Below are 27368 nucleotides of genomic sequence, written 5' to 3'. Positions count from 1 at the left end.
GACACTCACATCGCCTGACGTATTAGGGGACATCACTTCCGGCCAGCGCCCGGATGCACGTGGCGAGTGACGTAGTCCGATGGGGGTGGGGCCGTGGCCCGGTGAGGGCGTCTGTCTGTACGGTTTGTTGTGTCCTGTAAATGAAGATGGTGGTAGCGAACAGGAACGATGTGTTGGACCGGCTGCCCTCCGACGATTGCCTGTGAGTAACGCCGTGCCCTCGTTCTTGCGCCGAGTTTCCCGAAATATCCATGGCATGGGATTTTGTGGCTGAAGGAACGCCCGAGGTCTGATTGACAGATCGCGGACCGATGGCAGGGTGCTCTGGTTTCCTAGGTTACTGGTTATACCAATCAGAGTGAGGAGGGGGCGGGATCTGTTGGTGGGCGGATGGCCAAGGGTGGGGGTGGTGATTGTATCAGAACAGAACGGAGCTCCTTTTAGATCGGCAAGGTTATGTGTGTGTAGTATCTGCAGGGTTATAGATCCCCCAACAGTTAAGTCTGAAATGAAAACAAAGAATGCTAGATTCAGCAGGGCAGGAACATGCGTGGTGAGAGAAGCTGTTAAACCATTCAAGTCACCCGTTCTTTGGCTTCTCCGCACATTTGTTTCTGATCTCTTAAGTCAGGATCCCAGCGCTGAAGTGGTTGGCATCATGCATGAGTTTCCAAGCTTTTTTCATCGCTGTTTCTGCTCTATTTCCAGCCGGAGAGCCTCTTGCGTGCGAGGTGAAGGTGGTGACTATTGCGCTACCGAAACTCTTTAGGTGTACTTTTTTTAAAATAACAACTTGCGCAGAGACGTTATTGCCTATCTCTGGAAGAGATTGGACTTGAACCCAGGTCTCCTGGCTCAGAGTTATGAAAATCACCACTGTGTCACAAGAGCTCTTTCAGTATGTAGTTATTCCTAAACATCTACCACGTCCAACTGCTGTGGGAGTAGTAGAGGTCCTTATACAGGGCTAAGTCTCCGGAGATCATAGAATGTCACAACACATCTGTTTAGCATTTATTTTCTTGTTCATTGCACAACACATCCAGTTAAACAGGAATAAGATTATTTTCAGTGCTCAAAATATGCATGGATCTTTAGAAATGCCAGCTATAAATCTGCATCTCATTCTATCAGAGATGTTTACATGATTGTGCAAAGAACTGTTTCAGACACTTAAGTTTGGAAGTTCTGAACTGTTTTGAACCATATATGCTGCTGTTTCACTTCCTTTATGGTCTGCACTGCTATTCCTCCTTGATGATAGAATGATAGATATTTTTAAGCAACTGGTTCAGAGATGTTATTACGTACCTCTGGAGATACAGCACAGGAGGTGGTCATTCACGCATAAGTCCTTTGGCAGAGTAATTTGTTGACTGCATAGTTATTATGGATTTGTCTTTTGAAAATTATGTTTGAGTTTGCTTCCACTGTCCTTCCAAACGGTGCATTTGTAAGAACAGGAAAACAAATCCTTTTGTTGCCCCTTGTTCTTTTGCCAGTCACCTTGAATTTGTCATTTAGTTATTGACCCATCTGAATTTGTATCCAATTCTCATTTGTTTTCATATCCTTTATGATTTTGAACATTTTCTATCTATCCAGTTTGCCAACTATTAGGAATGTTGGAGTAGGACCTCTTGAATCATTAAGGTTGTTGGTTTCCTGGCAGCTGTCCTCTGTATTACAGTTTTATCAAGTGCTTTTGATTGGTTGCTTCCCTATTGTAAGATACCCTGTGGTTGTCATGTGGATCACCAAAATTTAACACCAGCATTAAAAATTTGAAATTAAATTCTTCATCTAACCATTTCTTCAACCTTAAATGGCCATTGTACATTTTCCAAGGTTTTCTTTTAAAGTTAATAAATGGTGATGGTGTTGGTGATAATAACTGGAACTAGTTATTGGTGGAAAAGTATTAGAATAGATGGTGTTGCTGGTTGTAAAAACTGTTTTTATTTCATATTTGTTGGTCTTACACATTGTGCAGACACAGAAGCCAAATGATCAGATTTCAGAAGTACTTCGACTGTGAGTATTTTGTGACATCCTCAATTGTATGAAGTGCTGTATAAATATATGTGTTCCTTTCTGCATAACTAATGACACTCATAATTACATCAGTGACCAAGGCTCATTTGATCAGCACCTCACATGCCTCCCCCAAAGATTAGGAGAGGTGATACTGTAGTGTTGATCTAGTAATCCAGAGACTCTGGTAATGATCTGGGGAAACAGATTGATATCCTATCGCAGCAGATAGATGAAAGAATTTATATTTTTTAAAAATCTGGAATTATAAATCGAATGATGCCTGTGAAACTATTATCAGTTGACATTGAAACATATTTAATTTTTTGAGTAATGTCCATTACAGAAGGAAATCTGCTGCCCTTGCCTTGTCTGGCCTATGTATAACTCCAGACACATAGCAATTTGGTTGATTCTTAACTGCCCTCTAAACTGGACTTGCAAGCCATTCAGTTGTAACAACTGCCTCAAAAAAGGAACAAAACTGAATGGACCATTTGGCATCAACCTAGACATCTGAAATAACAAAGGGTTTGGAGTCATCAACATTGATCTTTCTCTTCTCCCTTCCCCAACTATCCAGCTGTTCAGCATCTTGAACACAACTTGGAGGAAGCATTGAGAGTGGCAAGAATAGGCAAAAAGAAAAGAAGGTAGGGTAGCTTTGTTATAACTTAGGCATCAGAAACTTAGGCATCAGAAACTTAGGCACCAGAGTCCTCTCGACTCTGCAAAGTTACTAAGATCTGAGAGCTAATGCTAAAATCAGAAGCTGTCTCATAGACTAGTCAAGCAACAACCTGACATAGTCAGACTGCAGGAATCAAATCAGATGATGACATCACCTCCCACTTTCCAGGGTATGTCCTGCCCAAGGAAAGATGGCAGCACAGTGGTGTACAGTTGTGAGGGTGTGGTTTTGGAGTCTTCAACATTGATCTTTTCTCCTCTCCTTTCCCCACCTACCTAGCTGTTCCAGCAACTTTAACACAACTTGGAGGAAGCATTGAGAGTGGCAAGGGCACAATGTATTCTGGGTGAAAGAATTGAATATACATTACCAAGAGTGACTTGGCAGCAAGACTAAAGTGTGGGTTTTCAACTGACTAATGGATGAGGGTGTTCGACTGAAGAAAATCTTTAAAAATCATAAAGACATGAGAGAGCAGAAGTACAGGATAGTGAAGTGAGGAACAATACTCAAAGTTTGACAGGGAGGGGATAGAAATTATTTGCAGAAGAATGCAACAGGAATTGGAACCAGAATAAATAATGCTAAAAAGTGAAAAGTTTAGGCTCTTTACCTGAATGCATGCAGCATTTGCAAAAAGATAGATGAGTGATGGCACAAATAGAAATAAATGATTATGAATTGATAGATAGTAGGTAGACATTGTTGCAGGATGACCAGGACTGGGGACTCAATACTCCAGTGTATTTGATATTCCGTAAGATTTGGCAAAAAGGAAAAGGAGGTAGGGTAGCTTTGTTATAAAGGAAGAAATCAGAGTGATGGTGAATAAATATTTTGGTGTGATAGATGCTGAATCAGTTTGTGTGGAAATAAGGAAGAGCAAGGGAAAAAAAAGATCACTGTTGAGAGTTGGCTGGGCCCCAGTGAAGTGTCACATTGTAGAACAAGTAATTGAAGGGAACTACAAGGTCATTTTATTCTGTATATTTACTGGACAAATAAGATGGGAATGGAAACGTAGAAGTTCAAGTTTGTAGACTGCACCAGGGACTATTTCTTACAGCACTAAGTCAAAAGTCAGAGCATAAAGCAGTTGCAGATGCTTAAACAGATATTTCATAATGTTCAGCATAAACATATACCAGTCAAAAATAAAGTACTGATTCGTAAAACCACCCATGGTAAACAGAAGTAGGCAAGTAGAATATCCAGTCAGAATCTGGGACATACAAAGCAGTGAAAACTAGTAGTAGGCCAGAGGATTGAAATTTTTTTTTAGGAACCAGCCCTGGACTGAAAGGTTAACAGAATGAGAGAAAATTGATCATGAAAGTAAATTGGTAAGGAATCAAAAACCACCAAGAACCACCAATGTGTAAAGAAAGAGAGGTTGCAACTGGGGTATTAATAATGGGAACAGGGAGATGCAGATAATTTAAACCTTAGTAAAAGATTTTTTTATTAATTAGAAGAACACTATAAATATCTCAAAGATAACAGTAAGAAAGATACTAATGGAAGGAAAGATTTTATAACAATTTCTATCATAAGGGGTAAAGTATTTAACTAATTAATAGGACTGAAGGAAGACATGTCTCCAGACTTGATGGCCTGCATCCAAGCATTTTAAAAATGTTGGACGATAACCTGGTGTTGTGATTTTTAACTTTAAAGTGATCAAATAGAGTCAGCGTGGCTTTGTGAAAGGGAAATCATGTTTGACAAATTGACTCGACCTCTTTTGAGGATATAAGAAGCAGAGTTGATAAAGGGGGAACAAATAGTGTAGTGTATTTGGATTTCCAGAACTCATTTAATAAGATGCCACAAAAAAAGCGATTGAGCATGGAATGTCGGGTAATTTTTGGATTGAGAATTGGTTAACACAGAGAATTGGTTAACACACATCAGGATTAATATGAAGAGAGTGAGGACTGCAGATTCTGGAGATCAGAGTTGAGAGTGTGTTGCTGGAAAGGCGTAGCAAACCAGGCAGCATCTAAGGAGCAGGAAAATCGATGTTTCGGGCATAAGTTCTTCATCAGGATGTACAGCTATTGGCAGCAATTCAAAAGTGATTCATTAGGCTGTTTCCTGGAAGGAACTGGTTGATTTATCAAAATGGTTAACCAGTTAGGCTTTTGTTCATAAGAGTTTAAAAGAAAAAGAGATGATCTTGTGAGAACATTGAAGATTCTGAGGGGACTTGATATGATAGATGTTGAGAAGGTGTTTCAATTAGTATAGGAACATTAAGCTGGGGACATAATAACAGAATTACAGGATACTCATTTAACCTGAGATTTGAAGGAATTTCTTTACCCAGAAGATTGTGAAAGATTGGAATTCCCTACCCCAAAATGGTGGAGCTAGATCACCGAAAGTATTTATAGAGGATGCAGATAGATTTTTGAAGGGTCAGAGAATAAAGTGTTATGAGGAATTGACATGAAAGAGGAGTTGAGGCCAAGGGTAGATCAGCATTGATCTTGTCCAATAACAGGGGAGGCTCAATGTCCTGCTACTCCTATTTCTTATAATTTTATGTAGTTATTCGGCTGGCTAAGTCCTAACAAGGCCCTGCTAGTCTGGTGAAAAAGGCAACAAGGTGGAAAATCATATTTGACATTATCCTCTGATATGTCTGGCCATGCAGTATTGGTTGGGGAGACCATTGCATAGTCCTGTGGAGACCATTCTCATGTTGAGGGTACCCTCCATGCTGTGTGATACTACATTGTGCTCAATGGGATTGATTTTGAACAGATCTAGCAACTCAACTGCGCATCCCATGAGTGATCAGTGGTAGCAGAATTGTACTGTACCATAACCACAACCTTAAGATCCTGCATGTTCCCCACTCTCTCAATATCATGAACCTCGGGGATCAGTCCTGGTTCAGTGAAGAATGCAGGACTCAGATTCTCCGTGTACCAGCTGATGGAAGTATTCACTGACATGTTTAACCTCTCCATACTACAATCTGAAGTGCCCACCTGTTTTAAGAAGACCACCATTATCCCAGTACTAAAGAAACCACATCAATGGCTACTACCTGGTGCCCCTGATCTCCATAATCATGAAGTGCTTTGAGAGGTTAACCATGGCCCACATCAACTGTAGCCTCCAAGCCTGCCTCGATCCCTCAAATTTTGTCAACCGGTGAAACAGGTCCACCATTTCCCTAGCCCTACATTCATCCCCGGCACATTTGGATAATAAGGATACCTATGTCACATTCATACTTATTGACTACAGCTCTGCCTTCAACACTATAATCCCAATGAAACTAATCTCAAATCTCAAGACCTGGATCTCTGTTCTCTGCAACTGGACCCTCAGCTGGCTAACCCACAGATGGTAATCAATGAAGAAGACCTCATCCACAATAATGCTCAATACTGGTGCCCTGCAAGGATGCCCACTCAGCCCCTCTACTGTACTCCCTGTACCCTCACGATTGTATGGTCAAATTTCATAAGAGCACCATTTACAAATTTGCTGATGATACCACCGATTTAGGCCAGACATCAAATAATGATAAGTCAGAATACAGGAAGGAGATACAGTACTTGGTATCATGGTGCAATGATAACAATGTCTTTCTCAGTGTCAGCAAAATAAAAAATCTGATCATTGACCAGGAAGAAAGAAGGAGGACTCGCCCCTATCTTCATCAATAGAGCGGAGGTGGAGAGCATTAAGTTCCAAGGAGTGACAATAATCAACAATCTCTCCTGGACCTCCCACGTAGCAGCGATGGTCAAGCAGGCACAACATCTCTTTCTCAGATGGCTTAGGAAATTTGGCATGACTATGAGGACCCTCATCAACATTTACAAATGCTGCAAAAGTATTCTATCTGGGTACATTTCAGCTTGGTATGACAGCTGTAAGAAACTACAGAAAGTTGTGTACACAGTCCAGAATAATGCAAAAGCCAACTACCCATCCATGGACTCTGTTTACAATTCTCGTTGCCACGAAAGGCTACCAACATAATCAAAGACCTCTCCCACCACGGTAATACTCTCCTCCGATCTCTAACCTCAGGCAGAAGATACAGAAGCTTGAACACATGTACCAAGATGTTCAAGAACAGCTTCTTCCCTGCTGTTATTAGATATTGGACCTTTCTAACTTGAAATCTAATCCTGATCTTGCTTTTGTGCACCACTGTGTAGCTGTAATCTTGTATGCTTTGCTCTGTATAAATACCTTATGATTTGTACATCCTTGTATGTTATGTTATGATCTGCCTGAACTGTCTGCAAAACAGCACTTTTCACTGTACTTAGGTACATGTGACGACAACAAATCAAATCAGGACTATTGCTAGGCTATTAATTTAGATACCTGGTAATATTCTGGGGGCTTGCAGCATCCAAAGAGCAGGAAAATCGAAGTTTCGGGCAAAATACTGTATTCCTGATGAAGGACTTTTGCCTGAAACGTCGATTTTCCTGCTCCTTGGATGCTGCCTGAACTGCTGTGCTTTTCCAGTACCACTCTAATCCAGAATCTGGTTTCCAGCATCTGCAGACATTGTTTTTACCTAATATTCTGGGGGCCCGGGTTTGAATCTAGCCATAGCAGATGATGGAATTTGAATTCAGTAAAAATCTGGAGTTAAGAGTCTAATGACCATGTAACCACAGATTGCTGAGGGAAAACTATCTCATTCACTAATGCCATTTAGGGAAGGATGCATCTTTACCTGGTCTGGCCTGGATGTGACTGACTCTTAACTGCCCTCAGGAGGGGGAACCCTAGCCAGAACATCCTGAGCATAGAGCATATAAAATTTACAAAAATAAAGGCTCTCTAATACACTCACAACAGTATAATAAAAAACTATTTCTAAATAATAAAAAAAATATAAAACATATTTAAGTGGAGATTTTCCCCCTTGTTCCCAGGGGGTGTCACTTTCTTTCCAAAAGTCCATCATATCCTCTCCCAACCAATGCCCCACCCTTGACCCAGATGCTCCTCAATAAAATGAGAATTCAAATATAATACAAAGCTAGAGTTAACAGTGAGCACCCTACCCTCACCCATACCAACACCTGGATATATTTGATAATGTTAATACCATATATAAACATATAACTATAAAATTACCACCTCAACAAATAATAATTAAATATAATAATACAAAATAACAAGGGAAAAACAACCCCGCTCCTAAAGACAGAGGTAAAATAGAATAAGGTAACCACCTCCCCCCACAAACCCCCCGGCTTATATATATATATATACACACATATACATACATACTCACATATATACATAAAATAATTTTAAAAAACCCCAACCCCAAGGGGGGGGAGAAAATCAAATCCCTCTCCCCACCCCCCATGATAGTATTAAAAAGTAAGGTAAGAAAAAAGAAAAAAAAAGGGGGATATAAACCAAAGCGGGGGGAAAGGCAAACCAACATCCATTATCTCTTACAATTTATCTAAGAGAGTCCAAGAATTCCTTAGCCTTTTCTGGCGTTCCGAAGTTATGCACGGATCCTTCATGGTTAAAGCGTAGCGTCGCTGGGTAGCGTAAGGAGTATTGAATATTTAAGTCCCTTAAACGCTTCTTCGCCTCGTCGAATGCCTTCCTCTTTTGGACCAGAGCTGGGGAAAAGTCCTGAAATAACATGATCTTGGATCCTTTATAGGTCATAGCTTGGGGGCCTTTTCCAAGATTTCTAGAAGCTTCTAGGAGTATCTGCCTCTCCCTATAGCTCTGCAGCTGGAACAGGACCGGGCGTGGGCGCTGGTTCGAGCCGGGCCCGCATATTGCGACCCGGTAGGCCCATTCTACCCTTACCTGGCCTGATCCAGCTTCCAGATTTAAAAGCTGTGGCAGCCACTGCTGGAGGAATGCTGTAAGCTGGCCTTTCTCTTCCCGTTCGGGAAGGCCCAGCAAGCGAATATTTTTTCGACGACCTCGATTATCGAGGTCGTCAATGTAATTCTCTAAGGTCCGGACTCGCTGTTCGAGAGTCCGGACCTGATCCACGGCCGATTGTGCTGTAGTTTCGGAGGTCACGGCCTTTAGCTCCGCCCCTCCGACTCGGCGCTCGATCTCCTTAATGTCTCAGTCGTGCTTCTGCAGCGCAGCTGAGAGTGAGTCCCATCGACTTCGGGACTCCTTGATAAAAGCGTCGATCTTCGCGTCCAGCTTGGAGATCATTTCCACAAGACTTGTCACTGTAGCTAAGTCCCCCGGGGCGGCTGTGGACTGCTCTGCTGCAGCTGGAGAGTGTGAGGGAGGGGTTCCTGCTTGCTGAGAGCTGCGGGGTCCCTTCCCTTTGGTCATTTTTGCTAAATATTAGACTGTTTAAATGTAATACTAAGCAACTAATTAAATTAAACAGCTATTATGAATGATTTAGTGAGTGTAGTGGAGGTGGGTGACCCACTTTACCCAGATCTTGGGAAGAGCACTATAGACTCAGACTTGCTGGGTCGCCGCCATCTTGGATGCCCCCACAACAGCACTTTTAAAAGGGAGAGGAACAGACAAAGGAAGCACGTGGTAAGGTCAGTGTAGGAGAGAGAGAGAGACAAACCCACACTTCTAACTGACACAGCAGTGAACCTGCACAGTAACTGCCTTTGCTGTTTGGATTCATGTATCGCTGGACATCAGAGTGCATCTGGGAAAATTAACAAACAGTGAAATTCATAACTAATCTTGGAGGAACCTGTTTGGGAGAGATCACAGCACAGAAACAGGTAAGTGGATATTTTAAGCATGGCTTTACAGTAAGCCTGCAGTAGTGAGTAGAGTGGGTTCTTTCTTGATTGTGTATGTTTTGTTGAGATATGTCTCTTGATTAACCTTAAAAAATAAGCTATAAGTATTAATTTAATCTGGAGCAATGTTTTGTAGAGGCATAAGATAGTGCTATTTTCTGAGTCTGTAGATTGAAAGAAGCAAAAATGGCCTTTAGTAGAGTGATATGCTCTCCTTGTCAGATGTGGGAGTTTAGGGAGAGTTTATGTGTTACTGAGGATTACATCTGCAATAAATGCCATTGGTTGCAAATCCTATCAGATCGAATGGATCGGTTGGAGTGACAGTTAGAGGCAATGAGGCATTTGCAAGAGCAAAGAGATGTGATGGATGGCAGTTATAGGAAGGGGGAAAAGTTGCAGATACAGTCACATAGATGGGTTAACTCCAGGAAAGGTAAGAGAGATAGGCAGTTAGTGCAGGAGTCTTCTGTGGCTATCCCCATTGCAAACAAGTGAGCTGTCTTGGAAAATGTAGGAGGTGATGGATTCTCAGGGGAACGTAGCACGAACAGCCAAGTTTTTGGTATTGAGACTGACTCTAATGAAATGAGGGGTGCACCGGGTTCTAAGAGATTGATTGTGTTAGGGCACTGTCTAGTCCGAGGTACAGACAGACGTTTCTGTGGCCTGCAACGAAAAATCAAAATGGTGCATTGTTTCGTGCCAGGATCAAGAAAGTCTCGGAGAGGGTGCAGAATGTTCTCAAGGGGGAGTAGGGCCAGCAGGAGGTCATTGTACACTTTGGAACCAAGAGTATAGGAAGGGAAAAGGATAGGATTCTGAAAGGAGATTAGTAATATCTGCATTACTCCTGGTGCTACGAGCTAGTGAGGGCAGGAATAGGAGGATAGAGCTAGTGAGGGCAGGAATAGGAGGATAGAGCTGGTGTATGGGAGAAGTATTCAGATTTTTGGATCGTTGGAAGCTCTTTTGGGGCAGAAGTGACCTGTACAAGAAAGACAGATTGCACCAAAATTGGAAGGGGACTAATGCACTGGTAGGCAGATTTGCTAGAACTGCTCCGGGGAATTTAAACTAGTAAGGTTGGGGGGGGGGGATAGTGGGACCCAGGGAGATACTGAGGAAGGAGATCAATCTGAGACTGTACAGTTGAGAACAAAGGTGAGTCAAACAGTCAGGGCAGGCAGGGACAAAGCAGAGAACAAAGGAGGACTGATAAATTAAACTGCACTTATTTCAATGCAAGGGGCCTAACAGGGAAGGCAGATGAACTCAGGGCATGGTTAGGAACATGGGACTGGGATATCACAGCAATTACAGAAACATGGTTCAGGGATGGACAGGACTGGCAGCTTAATGTTCCAGGATACAAATGCTGCAGGAAGGACAGAAAGGGAGGCATGAGAGGAGGGGGAGTGGCATTTTTGATAAGGGATAGCATTACAGCTGTACTAAGGGAGGATATTCCCGGAAATATATCCAGGGGAGTTATTTGGGTGGAACTGAGAAATAAGAAAGGGATGATCACCCTATTGAGTTTATATTATAGAGCCCCTAATAGTCAGAGGGAAATTGAGAAATAAATTTGTAAGGAGATCTTGGTTATCTGTAAGAATAATAGGGTGGTTATAGTAAGGGATTTTAACTTTCCAAATATTGACTGGGACTTCCATTGTGTTAAGGGTTCAGATGGAGAGGAATTTGTTAAGTGTGTACAAGAAAATTTTCTGATTCAGTATGTGGTTGTACCTTCTAGGGAAGGTGCAAAACTTGACCTACTCTTGGGAAATAAGGCAGGGCAAGTGACTGAGTTGTCAGTGGAGGAGCATTTTGGGGCCAATGACCATAATTCCATTAGATTTAAAACAGTGATGGAAAAGGATAGATCACATCTTAAAGTTGAAGTTCTAAATTGGAGGAAGGCCAATTTTGACGGTATTAGGCAAAAGCTTTCAAAAGCTGACTGGGGACAGATGTTTGCAGGTAAAGGGACGGCTGGAAAATGGGAAGCCTTCAGAAATGACATAACGAGAGTCCATGGAGAGTCCACTCCTGTTAGGGTGAGGGGATAGGCTGGTAGGTGTAGGGAATGTGGATGACTAAAGAAGTTGAGGATTTGGTTAAGAGAAAGAAGGAAGCATATGTCAGGTATATACAGGATAGGTCGAGTGAATCCTTTGAGTATAAAGGCCACAAGGGTATACTTAAAAGGAAAATCAGGAGGGCAAAAAGGGACATGAGATAGCTTTGGCAAATAGCGTTAAGGAGAAACCAAAGGGTTTTTACAAATATATTAAGGATAAAAGGGTAACTAAGGAGAGAACAGGGTCCTTCAAAGATCAGCAAGACGGCCTTTGTGTGGAGCCGCAGGAGATGGGGAGATACTAAATGAGTATTTTGCATCAGTATTTACTGTGGAAAAGGGTATGGAAGATATAGAATGTAGGGAAATAGATGGTACCATCTTGAAAAATGTCCACATTACAGAGGACGAAGTGCTGTATATCTTGAAATGCATAAATGTGGATAAATCCCCAGGACCTGATCAGGTGTACCCTGTAACTCTGTGGGAAGCTAGGGAAGTGATTGCTGGGCCTCTTTCTGAGATATTTGTATCAACGATTGTTACAGGTGAGGTGCTGGAAGACTGGAGGTTGGCTAACATGGTGCCACTGTTTAGGAAAGGTGGTAAGGTCAAGCCAGGGAACTATAGACCAGTGAGCCTGATGGTGGTGGTGGGCAAGTTATTGGAGGGAATCCTGAGGGACAGGATGTACATATATTTGGAAAGGCAAGGACTGATCAGGGATAGTCAACATGGCTTTGTGCGTGGGAAATCGTGTATCACAAACTTGATTGAGTTCTTTGAGGAAGTAACAAAGAGGATTGATGAGGGCAGAGAGATGGACGTGATCTATGTGGACTTCTGTAAGGTGTTTGACAAAGTTCCTCATGGGAGACTGGTTAGCAAGGTTAGATCTCATGGAATAAAGTGAGAACTAGCCATTTGGATACAAAATTAGCTCAAAGTTAGAAGACAGACGGTTGTTTTTCAGAATGGAGGCCTGTGACTGGTGGATCGGTGCTGGGTCCACTACTTTTCATTTATAGAAATGATTTGGATGTGAGTATTAGAGGTATAGTTAGTAAGTTTGCAGATAACACCAAAATTGGAGGTGTAGTGGACAGCGAAGAAGGTGACCTCAGTTTGCAAAAGGATCTTGAAAGGGCCAATGGGCTGAGGAGTGGCAGATGGAGTTTAATTCAGATAAATGTGAGGTGCTGCATTTTGGGAAAGCAAATTTTAGCAGGACTTATTCACTTAATGGTAAGGTCCTGGGGAGTGTTGCTGAACTAAGAGACCTTGGAGAGCAGCTTCATAGCTCCTTGAAAGTGGAGTCGCAGGTGGATAGGCTAGTGAAGAAGGCGTTGGTATGTTTTCCTTTATTGCTCAGACTATTGAGTACAGGAGTTGGGAGGTCATGTTGTGGCTGTGCAGGACGTTGGTTAGGCCGCTGTTGGAATTTTGTATGCAATTCTGGTCTCCTTCATATTGGAAAGATGTTGTGAAATGTGAAAGGGTTCAGAAAAGATTTACAAGGATGTTCCCTGGATTGGAGGATTTGAGCTATAGGGAGAGGTTGAATAGACTGGGGCTGTTTTCCCAGGAGCGTTCGGAGGCTGAGGGGTGACCTTATAGAGGCTTATAAAATCATGAGGGGCATGGATAGAATAAATAAATAAAGTCTCTTCTCTGGGGTGGGGGAGTCCAGAGTGTGCTGCCAGAGGGGGTGGTGGAGGCTAGTACGATTGCAACATTTAAAGGCATCTGGATGGGTATTTGAATAGGAAGGGTTTGGAGGGGTATGGGCTGGGTGTTGGCAGGTGGAACTAGATTGAATTGGGATATCTGCTCAGCATGGACAAGTTGGACAAAAGGGTCTGTTTCCATGCTGTACATGTCTATGATTGTAATAGCGCTGCTAATATTACTTTTTGTTTAATAACAGGCTTCTCAATTTATTCTGACCTTTCAAAGATTTGTGCATATACCCCTGATGTCTATTTCGTACCTGCTTTAAAACCATTCCATTTTATGCTGCCTCTCCTCATTCTTTCTATCAAAATGTATCACCTCTTATTTCGCTGTGTTAAATTTCATCTTGCCAACCATGCCTTCCTATTTCACCAGTCTGTCATGTCCTTCACATCTGTTACTGAATTCCTTATTGTTTTATAAATTTTTATCTGCAAACTTTAACATTATTGATACTTTCTAACCAACTTCTGAGAGCAGGTGTGTCTTGAATCCAGGCCTAACGTCTCAGAGGTATGGACATTACCACTGTGCCACAACAGCCCCTAACTTTAACATTATATCCTGTACATACAAGTCCAGATCCTTAATGTGCAGCTTACTGAAAAAAAGTGAAGTCCTAATCCAGAGTTTTGCAGAAAATTCCTGTATTCTTCTCTGATGTCTAGAAAATAACTGCTTACCACTTTGTTCTGCTATCTGTCCTTAACCAAGACTTTTATAAGGCATTATGATTTATTTACTTTTAAAGGAAGTGATATACTTTTAAATGTGTCTGCAACACAACATACACACATCTTTTAAAGCCAATTTTAATATTTACTTACTCAGTTTATATTGATTATTCTTTGTTCTTTTTTATGTCTTAGCTCATTTAGAACAAGAAATGAGGAAATAGAAGTTAACTTACATTAAATACTTGCTGTGTCTTGAAGTTGCCATATTACAGCTATGTGTAATTACTGCTTCACGTCAGAATGCAATCCTAAACCGACAGTTCATTTAATTGATTTTTTAATTAACTCAGTGGTTAACAATTTACTTGGCCTTGTTTGTCTGGAATAACTGCAGGAAAAACAACTTTTTGTGCTGCATCGCTTAGTCATATTTTGAGGTTTTGATTTTTCCACTTGAATTCTTGAGCTGAAACTAATGTTTACCTGCTACCTAAAAAACAACTCGCCTATCAGATGAGGTATCAGCAGGTTTCCAATGCCTGTGGAATTGCAGAGTCAGAGCCTCCGAAAAAACAGAACGAACTAGTCTGCACACATTGTGTTTCAGAGAATCCAATTTTTGCATACTGCTTGCATTATTGGTTATACATTATAAATGATAATTACTCTTCCTCTTTCATGTATTTTCAGTTTGATTGAAGATTGCCTTCCTCCTCTACACCACTCCCCATCAAAGCGTATATCACCTGCAAAACGCAAACAATATTACATCAATCAAGCAATTCGCAACTCTGATCTCATTCCCAGGCCAAAAGGAAGAAAAAGTCTGAGGAGACTTGAGAACAGTAAGGATTGGATATTGAGAACACAGAATTTCCAAAGTGCTCATTTTCTGTTATCAGCATGACTGACATCTTGAATTACTAATAGCATTTATTACTGTGATAGTTAAATGTTAATGTGTTTCTTTTACTGATCTAAATTGTGTTTAGTTAGGTATTCAAAAAGAATATTGACTGGATTATACAGTCTGGGATATGCTCTTTTGGAAAGTGTAACTGGTTTCTGGTGCTTGTTTTACTCAACTTTCCTAATGGCTTGCTGAGTAAATGCACTTCCTAATGTGGAAATAGGAAGTTGCAAACTGCTATTATTCAATCTCTTTCACAACCTTGTGATGCTATAAAGCATTTTGCAACTGATTAATCATTTTTGAAATGTGGGTAAACAGATCAGCAGACTTTTGCAGAGTAGTTCATATCAAGCAGCCTCCTGCTTGAAAAGCAGTTGCGGTCATGTTAATTTGTTTAAGTGATGTTGAAAGATCAGTATTAAGACAGAGAAAGAAATCTGAACAGCCCTGATGAAGAGTCAGCGAACTCAAAGCATTAACTACTTTTTTTCTCACAGCTGATGCCAGAACTGCCGTGTTTTTCCAGTAATTTCTATTTTTGTTTCAGATCTTCAGCATTTACAGTTCTTTGATTTACTGTGCAGAAATAATTCTCATTCCCTTCAAAGTTACTTTGAATATAATAAATGGAATACAGCAATTAGGCAGGGCTAGGGTTTAAAATGTTTTCCAAGAGATTGTACCTCTGACAGTGCACTTCCTCTGAATAGAGTTGTTGGAGACTGAATCAAATGGAATTGTTGAATTGCAATCTTTAGAATCAGTACTCCATTAGCTAATCTTGGCGAAAAGAGTGATTTGAATACTAGAATTAACCTAGCTTTCTAGATTGAGGAGGGGAAAATGAACCAACGGTTTTTTGTATACGTTGATTCGTGCTGGAACACATATGTTAGCCGAGAACCAAATAAGGCTTTGTTGTTGAAATGTTGTGTCAATGGTGGAAAACCAGCCGATGCTCATTTGAGTTGCCGAAATTGGAATAATGTGTAATTAAGGGGTGACGTGAAGGTTCTGATATTATTTTTCATTTTCATTGTTTTCATGCTTACTATTCTGTGAGGTCTCTGAGCAGGAAGAAGGTCCAACTGAAAATTTGTTAAGGAAGTAAGACACAGATTGAGGAACCTTTTTCTTTGATCCTAGTGCAACTAGATTCAGGGAGTCTGTAATTAGAGATTAGCTCAATAATTTATGTAGCATGGCAAATCGCACTTCTGTGTTAAAGTTCAGTATTGATGAAATAAGTGGATGTTAATCATTAATCAGTATATTCACCAACTACGAAATGAACATTAAAGTTATGTCAATAAATTATTTATTTAGTTTGCCTTTCAAAGGCAGGAGAAATGCATGTAGGGGTACATTTGAGATTTCAGCATGCAATTCACATAACAAATAGTATTCATCGTGTTACTTGGGGTGGGGGGAATGTTATGATTATGTAACAAGAATTTTGACTGAGAAACTTCTAAATGCCGATGATATAGTTCTGCTTAAAGCAGTGGCTGATCGCACTGAGTCAGAAAATGTCTACTTTGGACTTAAACTAGTGGTGCAAGTATGAGTAGCCTTATTCTTGAGTATAATGACCTTTTCTTTGTAAGTCCCAGCCCATAATTAAGCTAATATAGAAACAGAAATTCCTGGAGAAACTTGACAGGTCTGGCAGTATCTGTGGAGAGATAAACCAAGTTAACATTCCAAATCCAATATGACTCTTTGAAAGGAATTTCCAGAAATGTCTGTGTTTTTCCCAGATTTCCAGCATCTGTGCTATTTTGTAGTTACCTGAGAGCATGCCATGTCTGATATTACACTGGAAGAATGGTGGCAATCTCAAGATTTGGACTGGCAATGCTTAATTTAAATTCTGTGGAATAGAATAGGAAATAGAGAAGTCTGGTCACAGGCTCGGTGTAATTACCTCATGATTATAAACTAGCAAACCCTGCTTAGTTTTTAATACTAAATTTATAGCATGAAAACACATCTGTACTTTTCATTATTTTGTTTAGCTCACTACTTGATGAACCTTGTCGACAAAGATGACTGTACCAAAGATGAAGGAGACCAGACAGATCCTGCCTCCCCTACAATTTTCACAGAAGTTTGCAGTAATGATGACTATATTGAGGTATTCTAGTTTATTAGCTTGACTTTTGAATTAGAACTTTAATAATGGATACCTTGATTAAAATTATCTTTCATCAAGGTCATTAATTTATGCTGAATTACTAATTCAGATTCTGTTTATTACATGCAATTCTGTATTTTTCTTAAAACAGTCTTCTGTCTATTTGATTCATAATCATGGTGATGGGTTTATGGCGGTCAAGCCAAATTTCATTCATTGTAAATTCTGAAATTTTAATCTGTGCTTTAATGGTTCTTCATTAGTTCTGTGCATTCTTCCATGAAAAATGCAAACCAGTGACTTTACCCATAAATGATTCCTTAAGTAAACAGGTATTGTGCACAAGTATTGGATAACCATAACTCTTGGGGAAAGCTCCTGGAAAAGCACAAAACTCCCATGCTGTACATGTGAAATTGCTACTCTATTCCAGAGGGGTAGCTGGGTTTCTTTTAAATTGATAATTGCCTCCTGAGTGAGGAAATATGTGGAATTGCGAATGCATCATTAAATATATGAAAATAAATTTCTTGTGCTCTATAATTTGTGAAGTTTGTTTTATAAACTTCTAAGTTTCAATTTATAATTGCCAGTCTTAACACAGATGAAAGAAGACCAATAATTCAACATTGAAAAATTATAATAAAATTATGAAATAATATCTTTAGTTATGAACTGTGAAATTCCAGCAGTTTCATTCATCATATAATCTGGCTATTCAATGCTTTCTTCTTTCTTCCAGATTTTGATTTGTTTAATTTCACATACCAGACCTGCTAACTATACATTTTAAAAAAGCAAATTTTACTTATTCACTTCCTCTTCACTCTATTTTAGAAAGAAGTAGTTGCATTGTTGAGCACTGCTTATCACTTTCTGCTTCTGTTGTACATGTCCTCAGTTCTACCTTACTACTGTTTGTGTGCCCTTGGCCATGAAACAAAGATCACTGTTGTGGTTCTGTTCGCCGAGCTGGAAGTTTTTGTTGCAAACGTTTCGTCCCCTGGCTAGGCGACATCATCAGTGCTTGGGAGCCTCCTGCGAAGCGCTTCTTTGATGTTTCCTCCGGTGTTTATAGTGGTCTGTCCCTGCCGCTTCCGGTTGTCAGTTTCAGCTGTCCGCTGTAGTGGTTGGTATATTGGGTCCAGGTCGATGTGTTTGTTGATGGAGTTTGTGGATGAATGCCATGCCTCTAGGAAATCCCTGGCTTTTCTCTGTCTGGCTTGCCCTATGATAGTAGTGTTGTCCCAGTTGAATTCATGTTGCTTGTTGTCTGCGTGTGTGGCTACTAAGGATAGCTGGTCGTGTCGTTTCGTGGCTAGTTGATGTTCATGTATGCGGATTGTTAGCTGTCTTCCTGTTTGTCCTATATAGTGTTTAGTGCAGTCCTTGCATGGTATTTTGTACACTACATTCGTCTTGCTCATGTTGGGTATCGGGTCCTTCGTTCTGGTGAGTTGTTGTCTGAGCGTGGCTGTTGGTTTGTGTGCCGTTATGAGTCCTAGGGGTCGCAGTAGTCTGGCAGTCAGTTCCGAGATGCTCCTGATGTATGGTAGTGTGGCTAGTCCTTTTGGTTGTGGTATGTCCTCGTTCCGTGGTCTTTCTCTTAGGCATCTGTTGATGAAGTTGCGCGGGTATCCGTTTTTGGCGAATACCTTGTATAGGTGTTCCTCTTCTTCTTTTTGCAGCCCTGCAAATTCACTACAAGAGTATACAGGAAAGCCACACACACAGACCAAGTCCTAAACTATGAAAGTAACCACCCCAACACACACAAACGAAGCTGCATCAGGACACTATTCAAAAGGGCCACAACACACTGCAGTACACCAGAACTGCAAAAAGAAGAAGAGGAACACCTATACAAGGTATTCGCCAAAAACGGATACCCGCGCAACTTCATCAGCAGATGCCTAAGAGAAAGACCACGGAACGAGGACATACCACAACCAAAAGGACTAGCCAAACTACCATACATCAGGAGCATCTCGGAACTGATTGCCAGACTACTGCGACCCCTAGGACTCATAACGGCACACAAACCAACAGCCACGCTCAGACAACAACTCACCAGAACGAAGGACCCGATACCCAACATGAGCAAGACGAATGTAGTGTACAAAATACCATGCAAGGACTGCACTAAACACTATATAGGACAAACAGGAAGACAGCTAACAATCTGCATACATGAACATCAGCTAGCCACGAAACGACACGACCAGCTATCCTTAGTAGCCACACACGCAGACAACAAGCAACATGAATTCGATTGGGACAACACTACTCTCATAGGGCAAGCCAGACAGAGAACAGCAAGAGAATTCCTAGAGGCATGGCATTCATCCACAAACTCCATCAACAAACACATCAACCTGGACCCAATATACCAACCACTACAGCGGACAGCTGAAACTGACAACTGGAAGCGGCAGGGACAGACCACTATAAACACCGGAGGAAACATCAAAGAAGCGCTTCGCAGGAGGCTCCCAAGCACTGATGATGTCGCCTAGCCAGGGGACGAAACATTTGCAACAAAAACTTCCAGCTCGGCGAACAGAACCACAACAACGAGCACCCGAGCTACAAATCTTCGCACAAACTTTGAACAAAGATCACTATTATTTGATTTGTTTTTAGTTAACCTCCCTGTGAGCCATGATTTCAGCCTTTGTACACTTTTTCAGGGCACTACCATGTGAGTGTAGGGTTAAGAAGATGAAAGGTTTGTGCTTGTAGCAGAACTATTTCTAATAATTAGGAAAGTACTTTTGCTATTCTCTTTTTCCACTCTGTTTCAGTGCTTTACTGTTGGAGTGAAAGGTAATGCTTGAAGAAATATTCAGATACAGAATCTTGAAGTCTGATGAAACAGCTCCCTGTGAGCATGGATTTTATTACATTATTAGCCATGAACTAATTACCATTTGCAGTGCAAAATTTGTCTTTTGCTGGGTAACAAATATGCCAAGTTGATACAAGAAATAACAGCTTTTTACCCATTAGATTGTTATTGTTGCACAACGTACCTGGTAGATGGCAGTTAAATTCCATTTTACAGATCTGGAATGATTTCATGAACCGTACTGGTGAGGAACAGGAGAAGTTTCTACATTACCTAGAGGAAGAAGCAAAGAAAAAGAGCAAAGGAAAAGTGCACCTGCATTCACAGGACAAAAGAGGGGGTAAGAAACAGTCCTTAGGAACATGGTTGAAACTTTATTGCTGGAACAGCACAGCAGGTCAGGCAGCATCCAGGGAACAGGAGATTCGACGTTTCGGGCACAGGCCATTCCTGAAGAAGGGCCTGTGCCCGAAACGTCGAATCTCCTGTTCCCTGGATGCTGCCTGACCTGCTGTGCTGTTCCAGCAATAAAGTTTCAACTTTGATCTCCAGCATCTGCAGACCTCACTTTCTCCTTAGGAACATGGGAATTGAATATCTTTCTGACCTTCAATTACTTCATGGCTGATCTTTACCTTACCTGCATTTATCAGTCTTTGCTTCATATTCCTTGATTTTCTAATCCAAGAAAAATGTATCAGATCTTCATTGAAAAAAATTAATTGACTCAGAATCTATAATCTTTTGGTGAAAGATTTCTACTAATTTCTACTGCCCTCTGTGTAAGAGATATCACCTGTTTTAACTCCTGACCAGGCAATTTTTAAAATATGTCCCTTTTATTCTGGATTTCCTCTCTGGAAAACTAATAATTTCTCTTTGGTTACTCTATTATTTCTTTATCATTCTAATCACCTTGATTAAATCACTGTTTATACCTGATAGGTATGAGCCAAGTTTCTCGAATAATATAAAAGCAAAATGCTGCAGATGTTGTAAATCTAAAATAGGCATAGTCCTAGGAAATAATAAAGTATTATCTGGCACTATCTGTGAAGAGTTAATGTTCTGAGGCCACTATGTTTGATCATAATCACTGAAGAGAGGTAAAAATGTGATGGGTTTTATGCTGTTGAGAAAGAGAAGTGGGTCAGGTGGCACAAAATGGAAGGTCAGATATGTTTAAAACAACAAAGATATATGAAACAAAAGACAAAAGGTGTGGTATATGTTGTAATAAGGAAACAGAACTTGCACCAGAATCAGTATTAATATAGGATAAAAGACAGTAACTAGGGAGAGAAAAGAGCCTCTCAAAGATTAGCAAGCAGCCTATGTGTAGAACCACAGGAGATAGGGAGATACTAAACTAGTATTATGCATCAGTGTTTACTGTGGAGAAGGACGTGGAAGATATAGAATGTGGTAAAATAGATGGTGACATCTTGCAAAATGTCCATCTTACAGAGGAGGTGGTGCTGAATGTCTTAAAACACATAAAAGCGGATAAATCCCCAGGAACTGATTAGGTGTGTCCTAGAAGTCTGAAGGAAGCTAGGGAAGTGATTGCTGGGCCCCTTGCCAAGATATTTTTATCATGGATAGTCACAGCTGAGGTGCTGAAAGACTGGAGATTGGCAAATGTGGTGCTGCTATTTAAGAAAGGTGGTAAGGAAAAGCCAGGGAACTACAGATTGGTGAGCCTGAGATCAGTGGTGGGCAAGTTGTTGGAGGGAGAGGATGTACATGCTTTTGGAAAGGCAAGGAGTCATTAGGGATAGTCAGCATGGCTTTGTGCATGGGAAATCATGTCTCATGACTTGATTGAGTTTTTTGAAGAAGTAACGAAGAGGATTGATGAGGGCAGAGTGGTAGACGTGATCGATATAGACTCCAGTAAGGTGTTTGACAAGGTTCCTCATGGTAGACTGGTTAGCAAAGTTAGATTACATGGAATCCAGGGAGAGATAGACATTTGGATACAGAACTGGCTTGAAATTAGAAGACAGAGGGTGGTGGTCAAGGGTTGCATTTCAGACTGGAGACCTGTGACCACTGGTGTGCCACAAGGATCAGTGCTGGGTGCATTGCTTTTTGTTTATATAAATTATTTGGATGTGAGCATAAGAGGTATAGTTAGTAGGTCTGCAGATGACACCAAAATTGGAGGTGTGGTAGACAGCGAAGAAGGTTACCTCAGATTACAACGAGATCTTGAACAGATGGTCCAATAGGCTGAGGAGTGGCAGATGGAGTTTAATTTCGATAAATGTGAGGTGCTGCATTTTCAAAAGGCAAATCAGAGCAGGACGTATACACTTAATGGGAAGGTCCTGGGGTGTGTTGCTGAACAAAGAGACCTTGGCGTTCAGGTTCATAGCTCCTTGAAAGTGAAGTCACAGGTAGATAGGACAGTGAAGAATGCATTTGGTATGCTGTCCTTTCTTGGTCAGCGCATTGACAATAGGAATAGGGAGGTCATGTTGCGGCTGTAGGGAACATTGGTTTGGCTACTTTTGGAATATTGTGTGCAATTCTGGTCTCCTTCCTAGAAGAAAGATATTGTGAAACTTGAATGGGTTCAGAAAGGATTCACAAGGATTTGCCAGGTTTGGAGCATTTGAGCAAGAGGGAGAAGCTGAATAGGCTGGGGCTGTTATCCCTGGAGTGTCGGAGGCTGAGGGGTGATCTTATAGAGATTTATAAAATAATTTGGGGCATAGATAGAGTAAATAGACAAAGTCTTTTCTCTGACTTGGGGGATTCTAGCACGAGAATTAGAGTGCATTGGTTAAGGATGAGAGAAAAAAGATTTAAAGAGGACCTGGGAGCTTTTTCATGCAGACAGTGGTGCATGTATGGAATGTGCTGCCAGAGGGAATGATGGAGCCTGGTACAAGTACAACATTTAAAAGGCATCTGGATGGATATATGAATAGGAAGGGTTTAGAGGGATATGGGTCAAGTGTTGGCAAATGGGACTAGAGTAATTTAAGATATCTGCTTGGCATGGACGAGTTGGACCAAAGGTCTGTTTCCATGCTGTACATCTCTTTTGATTTTATGGTACGTACTCTGTCCCTGTTACTCTATCTCCTACTGCCTACCATTTTATAACCTATGTCATAAATTTGCCGAAATTTTTGTGGCCTTTCACTTTTGACAATGATCCCATTTGGAACCTTATTAAATGCTTTCTGGAAGTGCATAATATCAGAATCATAAAAATAAATATCAGAATATTTCATATTCTCTTACTATGTCAGTGACTTAAATTAGTTCAGCTAAATTAATTGAACATTCCTTAGCCTACAGAAATCTATGCAGACTTGAGCTGACAAGTCCAAATTTGTGCAAGTACTCAGTTTTAAATAACTTCCCAGAATCTTTGTCAGACTGGTAGGCTAATATATGCAGTTGTTTAAGTTTCGCCTTGGTTTAAACACCAGCTAATTGAATTGAGCAAAAAAAAATTTACTCCAAATTTTGAGATCCTGTTTCAAGTGTCCCATTCATGCTTTGGATATTGCTGTTATGAGACTGAGTAATCAAAATAATTAAATTATTTGCACTGTTGACTGCTTTTCCAAGGCAGTCACAAGATTACGCAGGGAAATGAGCCAAAAACGTGAATTGTATTTTATTGTCATATGTACAACATTTTTTCTTCTATAGAGCAGTCTGGCTATGCAGGAAAGGAATGTTTTCAGCGAATTGATCGAAGACTCCGTGTTACTTTAAGACGGCGTCAAATTCCCATGGTTAGTACTGCAGGGGTTTTGTAATAAGATTAGAGTTTTTATGTAGCTGCACTAATAGACTAAAACAAAGTTACTGTATGTAGTTTATGCGTGTAAGACTAGTTTAAGGCGACTCAGTAGGTCTTGGAAAGCTGATTTTATTTCAGGATCACATTGTGATTTCAGCTGATTTTCTCTGAAAAAGCTGAACCAATAATCTTGAGGGCCTAATTTTCAAAAATGCATATTAATGCATGAGTAATGTGTAACATTATATGCTATAACTATGCATAGAACACACAATGTTCCCTGATTCCACATCGCTCTCCATCCATGGTGACATATTCAGTCTCTGAGTAATATTTTGACTCTTATACCATGTGACACAGCTTTGTTCCCAAACTGATAAAATGGAAATTCTTTGAACTGGATATATAGTTTGGTTTGTTTCAATCCTGATTTTGGAGGTATGAAACAATAGAATAGATCTCTCCTTAATGATTTGAATTGTATATAAACTGATGAGCTTCATAAATTGATTAGTAAAATTCTTTCCAAAAAACCAGCAATATCAAAATTCTTTCCAGTTATTCTGGTAACTATGATGTTGCACTGCTTATACATCAGTTGCATAAAAACAGGAAATGTTTTAGATGCAGTCACCAAATAATGACTAAATTTTATGGGGGGTGAAGAAAAACCTTGTATTTACATAGTACATCTCCCAACCTTGGCTCCTCAAATTGTTTAATTAAAATATGGAATCACTGCTGCACTGTAGATAATGTGGCAACCAAGTTACACATTTTTATCATAGAGCAATGAAATAATAACCAGACAGATTTTTATTTAAGTGATGTTGATGAAGGGACAGATAATGATATGAATTGTATATAAACTGATGAGCTTCATAAATTGATCAGTAAAATTCTTTCCAAAGATGGTCTGAGTAGTAGTAGTGATTTGACTAATATTATGGTATTGATTATCAATGGTAAATGTAGCATGCGGTGGGTGGGGTACATTTTATTTCCAATCCTGTGATGAGCATTGTTTGGACATTCTTTCATTCAGGGTACCCTGGAGTTTCTAGAAGAGGAGCTGACTAGATTCTTTGCCATAAAACCACAGTCTGTGTACAAAGCAATGCTGGAAAACAGGTAAGATAATTTCCCGAAAGCAATATGTTAAAAGTTTTTACGTCTTAAATGAAAAAAAAGCTCTTTATTGCACTCTAAATGCTGAAATATTCACTATTGGTGGTTTGTGGGGAAACTAAATTGGCTTGACCTGTTGCGAAAAATAATAAAATGTTGTATTTTTGCTACTTTATTTTCATTCGTCAATGTTTCAACATCATATTTGACCCAAATCAATAATGAAATTTCATCTAGAAAGCAAGTAACTAGGAAAGACCAGTAGTGGCTGAGAATTCAGCTGTGGTTTTGTTTGGAAAGAACACTGAATTTAGTCTTTGTAGTGTTGGATAAATGTGATTTTTAAAAATATTTTTGGAGCCACAAGTCACTTTCCATACATTTGTACATCTGTTTCAGCTACGAGAGATTATTACTTCATGCCCTTTGTCAGTATCTAGACCTTGTCTCTCAAAGTAAGTTTTACATCAGTGCTTTGTTAATTCAGCTTTGTACTTGGCGTGTAATTGAACTTGCCATACCACTTTATTTGTGCAATCTTTTATAGGTTCTGACTGCAATGGAAAACGGCAGACAGAAGTAAGCAACAAAGGGACAGATTTTCTGCCTCCTGTGCCTCTGTTATCTGCCTACCTAGAACAGAAGAGATGATCATGAAATTATCCCCATCATATTTCAGTTGGACGTGTCAATGTTAAGTGACTAATCAGCTGCCAAAGTATCTTTGTGTAAAATCCTCCATGCTGCTTAGTCACACATTAGGAACTAAAACCAATGGTTCCTATTTTATGGATATAAAGTTATTGATTGCTTTATCTGCTTAAAGCCACAAATACATTTTTGAATGTAATGTTCAGTTTTGAAGATCGATCAAAAAATATGATGTACCACTTTAATTTTTCTATATTTTGCTTTCTGGTATATTCAATATTGATGGGGAAAGTAAATGTCTTCTGCAGACTGGTTTAGGTGACATTGAATGCTATAGCTACTTGTTTAATTTATGAACAATTCTAGTTTGTTTTTTACTCTGCCTGGCTTGTGGGAGCCACCCAATATTTGGTGGGGGGTGGGGGGGGGGGGGCACAGATGGAGGAGCTGAATAATTCCAGAGATGCACCAACTTCAGATTTTTATCTAATTTGCCAATTCTCTATCTAAGAGTCTGCAATGAGTTAGTATTGGTGTGATCACACTGCTCACTGAGAATTCCCATGAGTCTATAAACCCTAAACCTACTGGGATGTATAGCTAAGGAACCACACATACATGAAGAGTATTTTATCTCTAATATGGTGGGTTGTTGGAAAATATTTTAACACATCATAAAGAATGTTTAGTTGTGTATCTGTAGGTAACATTAGGTATTGTGGAAAGTAATAGAATCTTCTGCATGTGATTTGTATTAATTTTATTTCAAGAATTAATAGACAAATTAAGAGTCAATATGGATTTTGGCCTGTATATTATAAATAAGGAAGAAAAATACAGACTTTGATTTGGACTGAAATAGGTGAAGTGTTGTTTGGTATTACTTATCTGGAGATTTCCACATGGTGTGAATTTAGTCACCAGGAATTACGATTTTTAAATAAGTTAACTTCTGTTTCATTAAGCATGCGCTGTTTAGTAAACAAAGTTTGTCAAAGTGATATTCAGCACTCAGACCTTGGGTAATTTTAACATTTCTACAGAATTTCATTATTTTCTCAGCATTGTTCTGTTTGCTAAGTAAAATATTTCCAATTGCAGTGTCACACACTTGCCACCTACTTTAGCTGCTGTGACTCAATGCTCCCCATCAGCTGGTGTGTAAATGTTACTTAATTTCAGTTAAACAGTCATGAGAAGTCCCAGCTTCAGTTTCCTAATTAGTATGGACTTGATAGTTGGCAGCTGAGACAGCAGACAGCAGTTTAAGATCAGTAATTTAACTTGGGATGGAACAAACATTCCACAATCTGTGACAAGATGACTGGACTAATTTCTTTTGGTGGTCAAGTTGTCTTTTCTTTCAGTGTCAAGTTGTCTTTTTTTTCCAAGAGGCTAGCTTGTTTGGCATGCTTATTATTTGCATTATTTTCTAAAAACACCTGCAGGAGTTTTGTCTTTGAAAGATATCAATGCTGACTGACGCCCAAAAAAAGTCTACATCTGTCCTACAAAATATGGTTCTGCAGTTTTACTTTCAGAATTGTTATAATCTGCCAATCCTTTTTATAAAACTCAATTTCCAATGAGTTACTAAATGACAGTTTTGCAGTTTTGATTACGAATCACTGTCTTTTTCTGCTAAACCACTTCCATTTTTAGTTGTAATGCAGAAATACTTTAAAAAATTAGTCATTGTTATCTGGTCTTCACCTTCTTGCAAATCCAATAGACCAATATATTAATAAATTCTAGAAGGTAGACTTTTTCATGGAAAAACTTTAAGTACATTGGTTGGCTTTGTCTTAAAGGTTTCTGTATAGTATGTAGAAATTGTTAACAAACAAACTTCAACCTGTTACATATTTCATGTTATCAGGATGGAATAGAAGGCAGAATAAAAGATTGATTTAATTCAAAATCCTTGTCACAAATGTTA

At 39.9% G+C, this 27368-nt stretch overlaps 1 protein-coding gene across 4 annotated transcripts; it reads left to right on the top strand.

Moving 5' to 3' along the window:
- The first annotated feature begins 44 nt into the window (after window positions 1–44).
- Window positions 45–27350, top strand: r3hdm4 (R3H domain containing 4). Of its 4 annotated transcripts, none has more exons than XM_043721027.2 (9): window positions 65–202; window positions 1994–2034; window positions 14674–14828; window positions 16915–17033; window positions 20098–20221; window positions 23557–23642; window positions 24696–24781; window positions 25178–25233; window positions 25326–27350. In XM_043721027.2, exons 1-9 carry the CDS (start codon window positions 80–82, stop codon window positions 25427–25429), a joined length of 894 nt encoding a protein of 297 aa, XP_043576962.1. In that variant the 5' UTR covers window positions 65–79; the 3' UTR covers window positions 25430–27350. The 4 variants fall into 4 exon arrangements, with proteins under 4 accessions (XP_043576963.1, XP_043576962.1, XP_087832226.1 ...); XM_087976099.1 differs by lacking the exon at window positions 65–202 and adding an exon at window positions 494–553; XM_043721028.2 differs by lacking the exon at window positions 1994–2034 and having other exon boundaries at window positions 45–202.
- The last annotated feature ends 18 nt before the right edge of the window (window positions 27351–27368 follow it).

The sequence above is a fragment of the Chiloscyllium plagiosum genome, unplaced genomic scaffold, assembly GCF_037043375.1.
Source record: "Chiloscyllium plagiosum isolate Xiang-an unplaced genomic scaffold, Cpla_swu_hap1 HiC_scaffold_28, whole genome shotgun sequence".
NCBI classification, from domain to species: domain Eukaryota; kingdom Metazoa; phylum Chordata; class Chondrichthyes; order Orectolobiformes; family Hemiscylliidae; genus Chiloscyllium; species Chiloscyllium plagiosum.
Note: the sequence above shows the minus strand (reverse complement) of the source record. Positions and strands in the feature narration are given on the sequence as shown.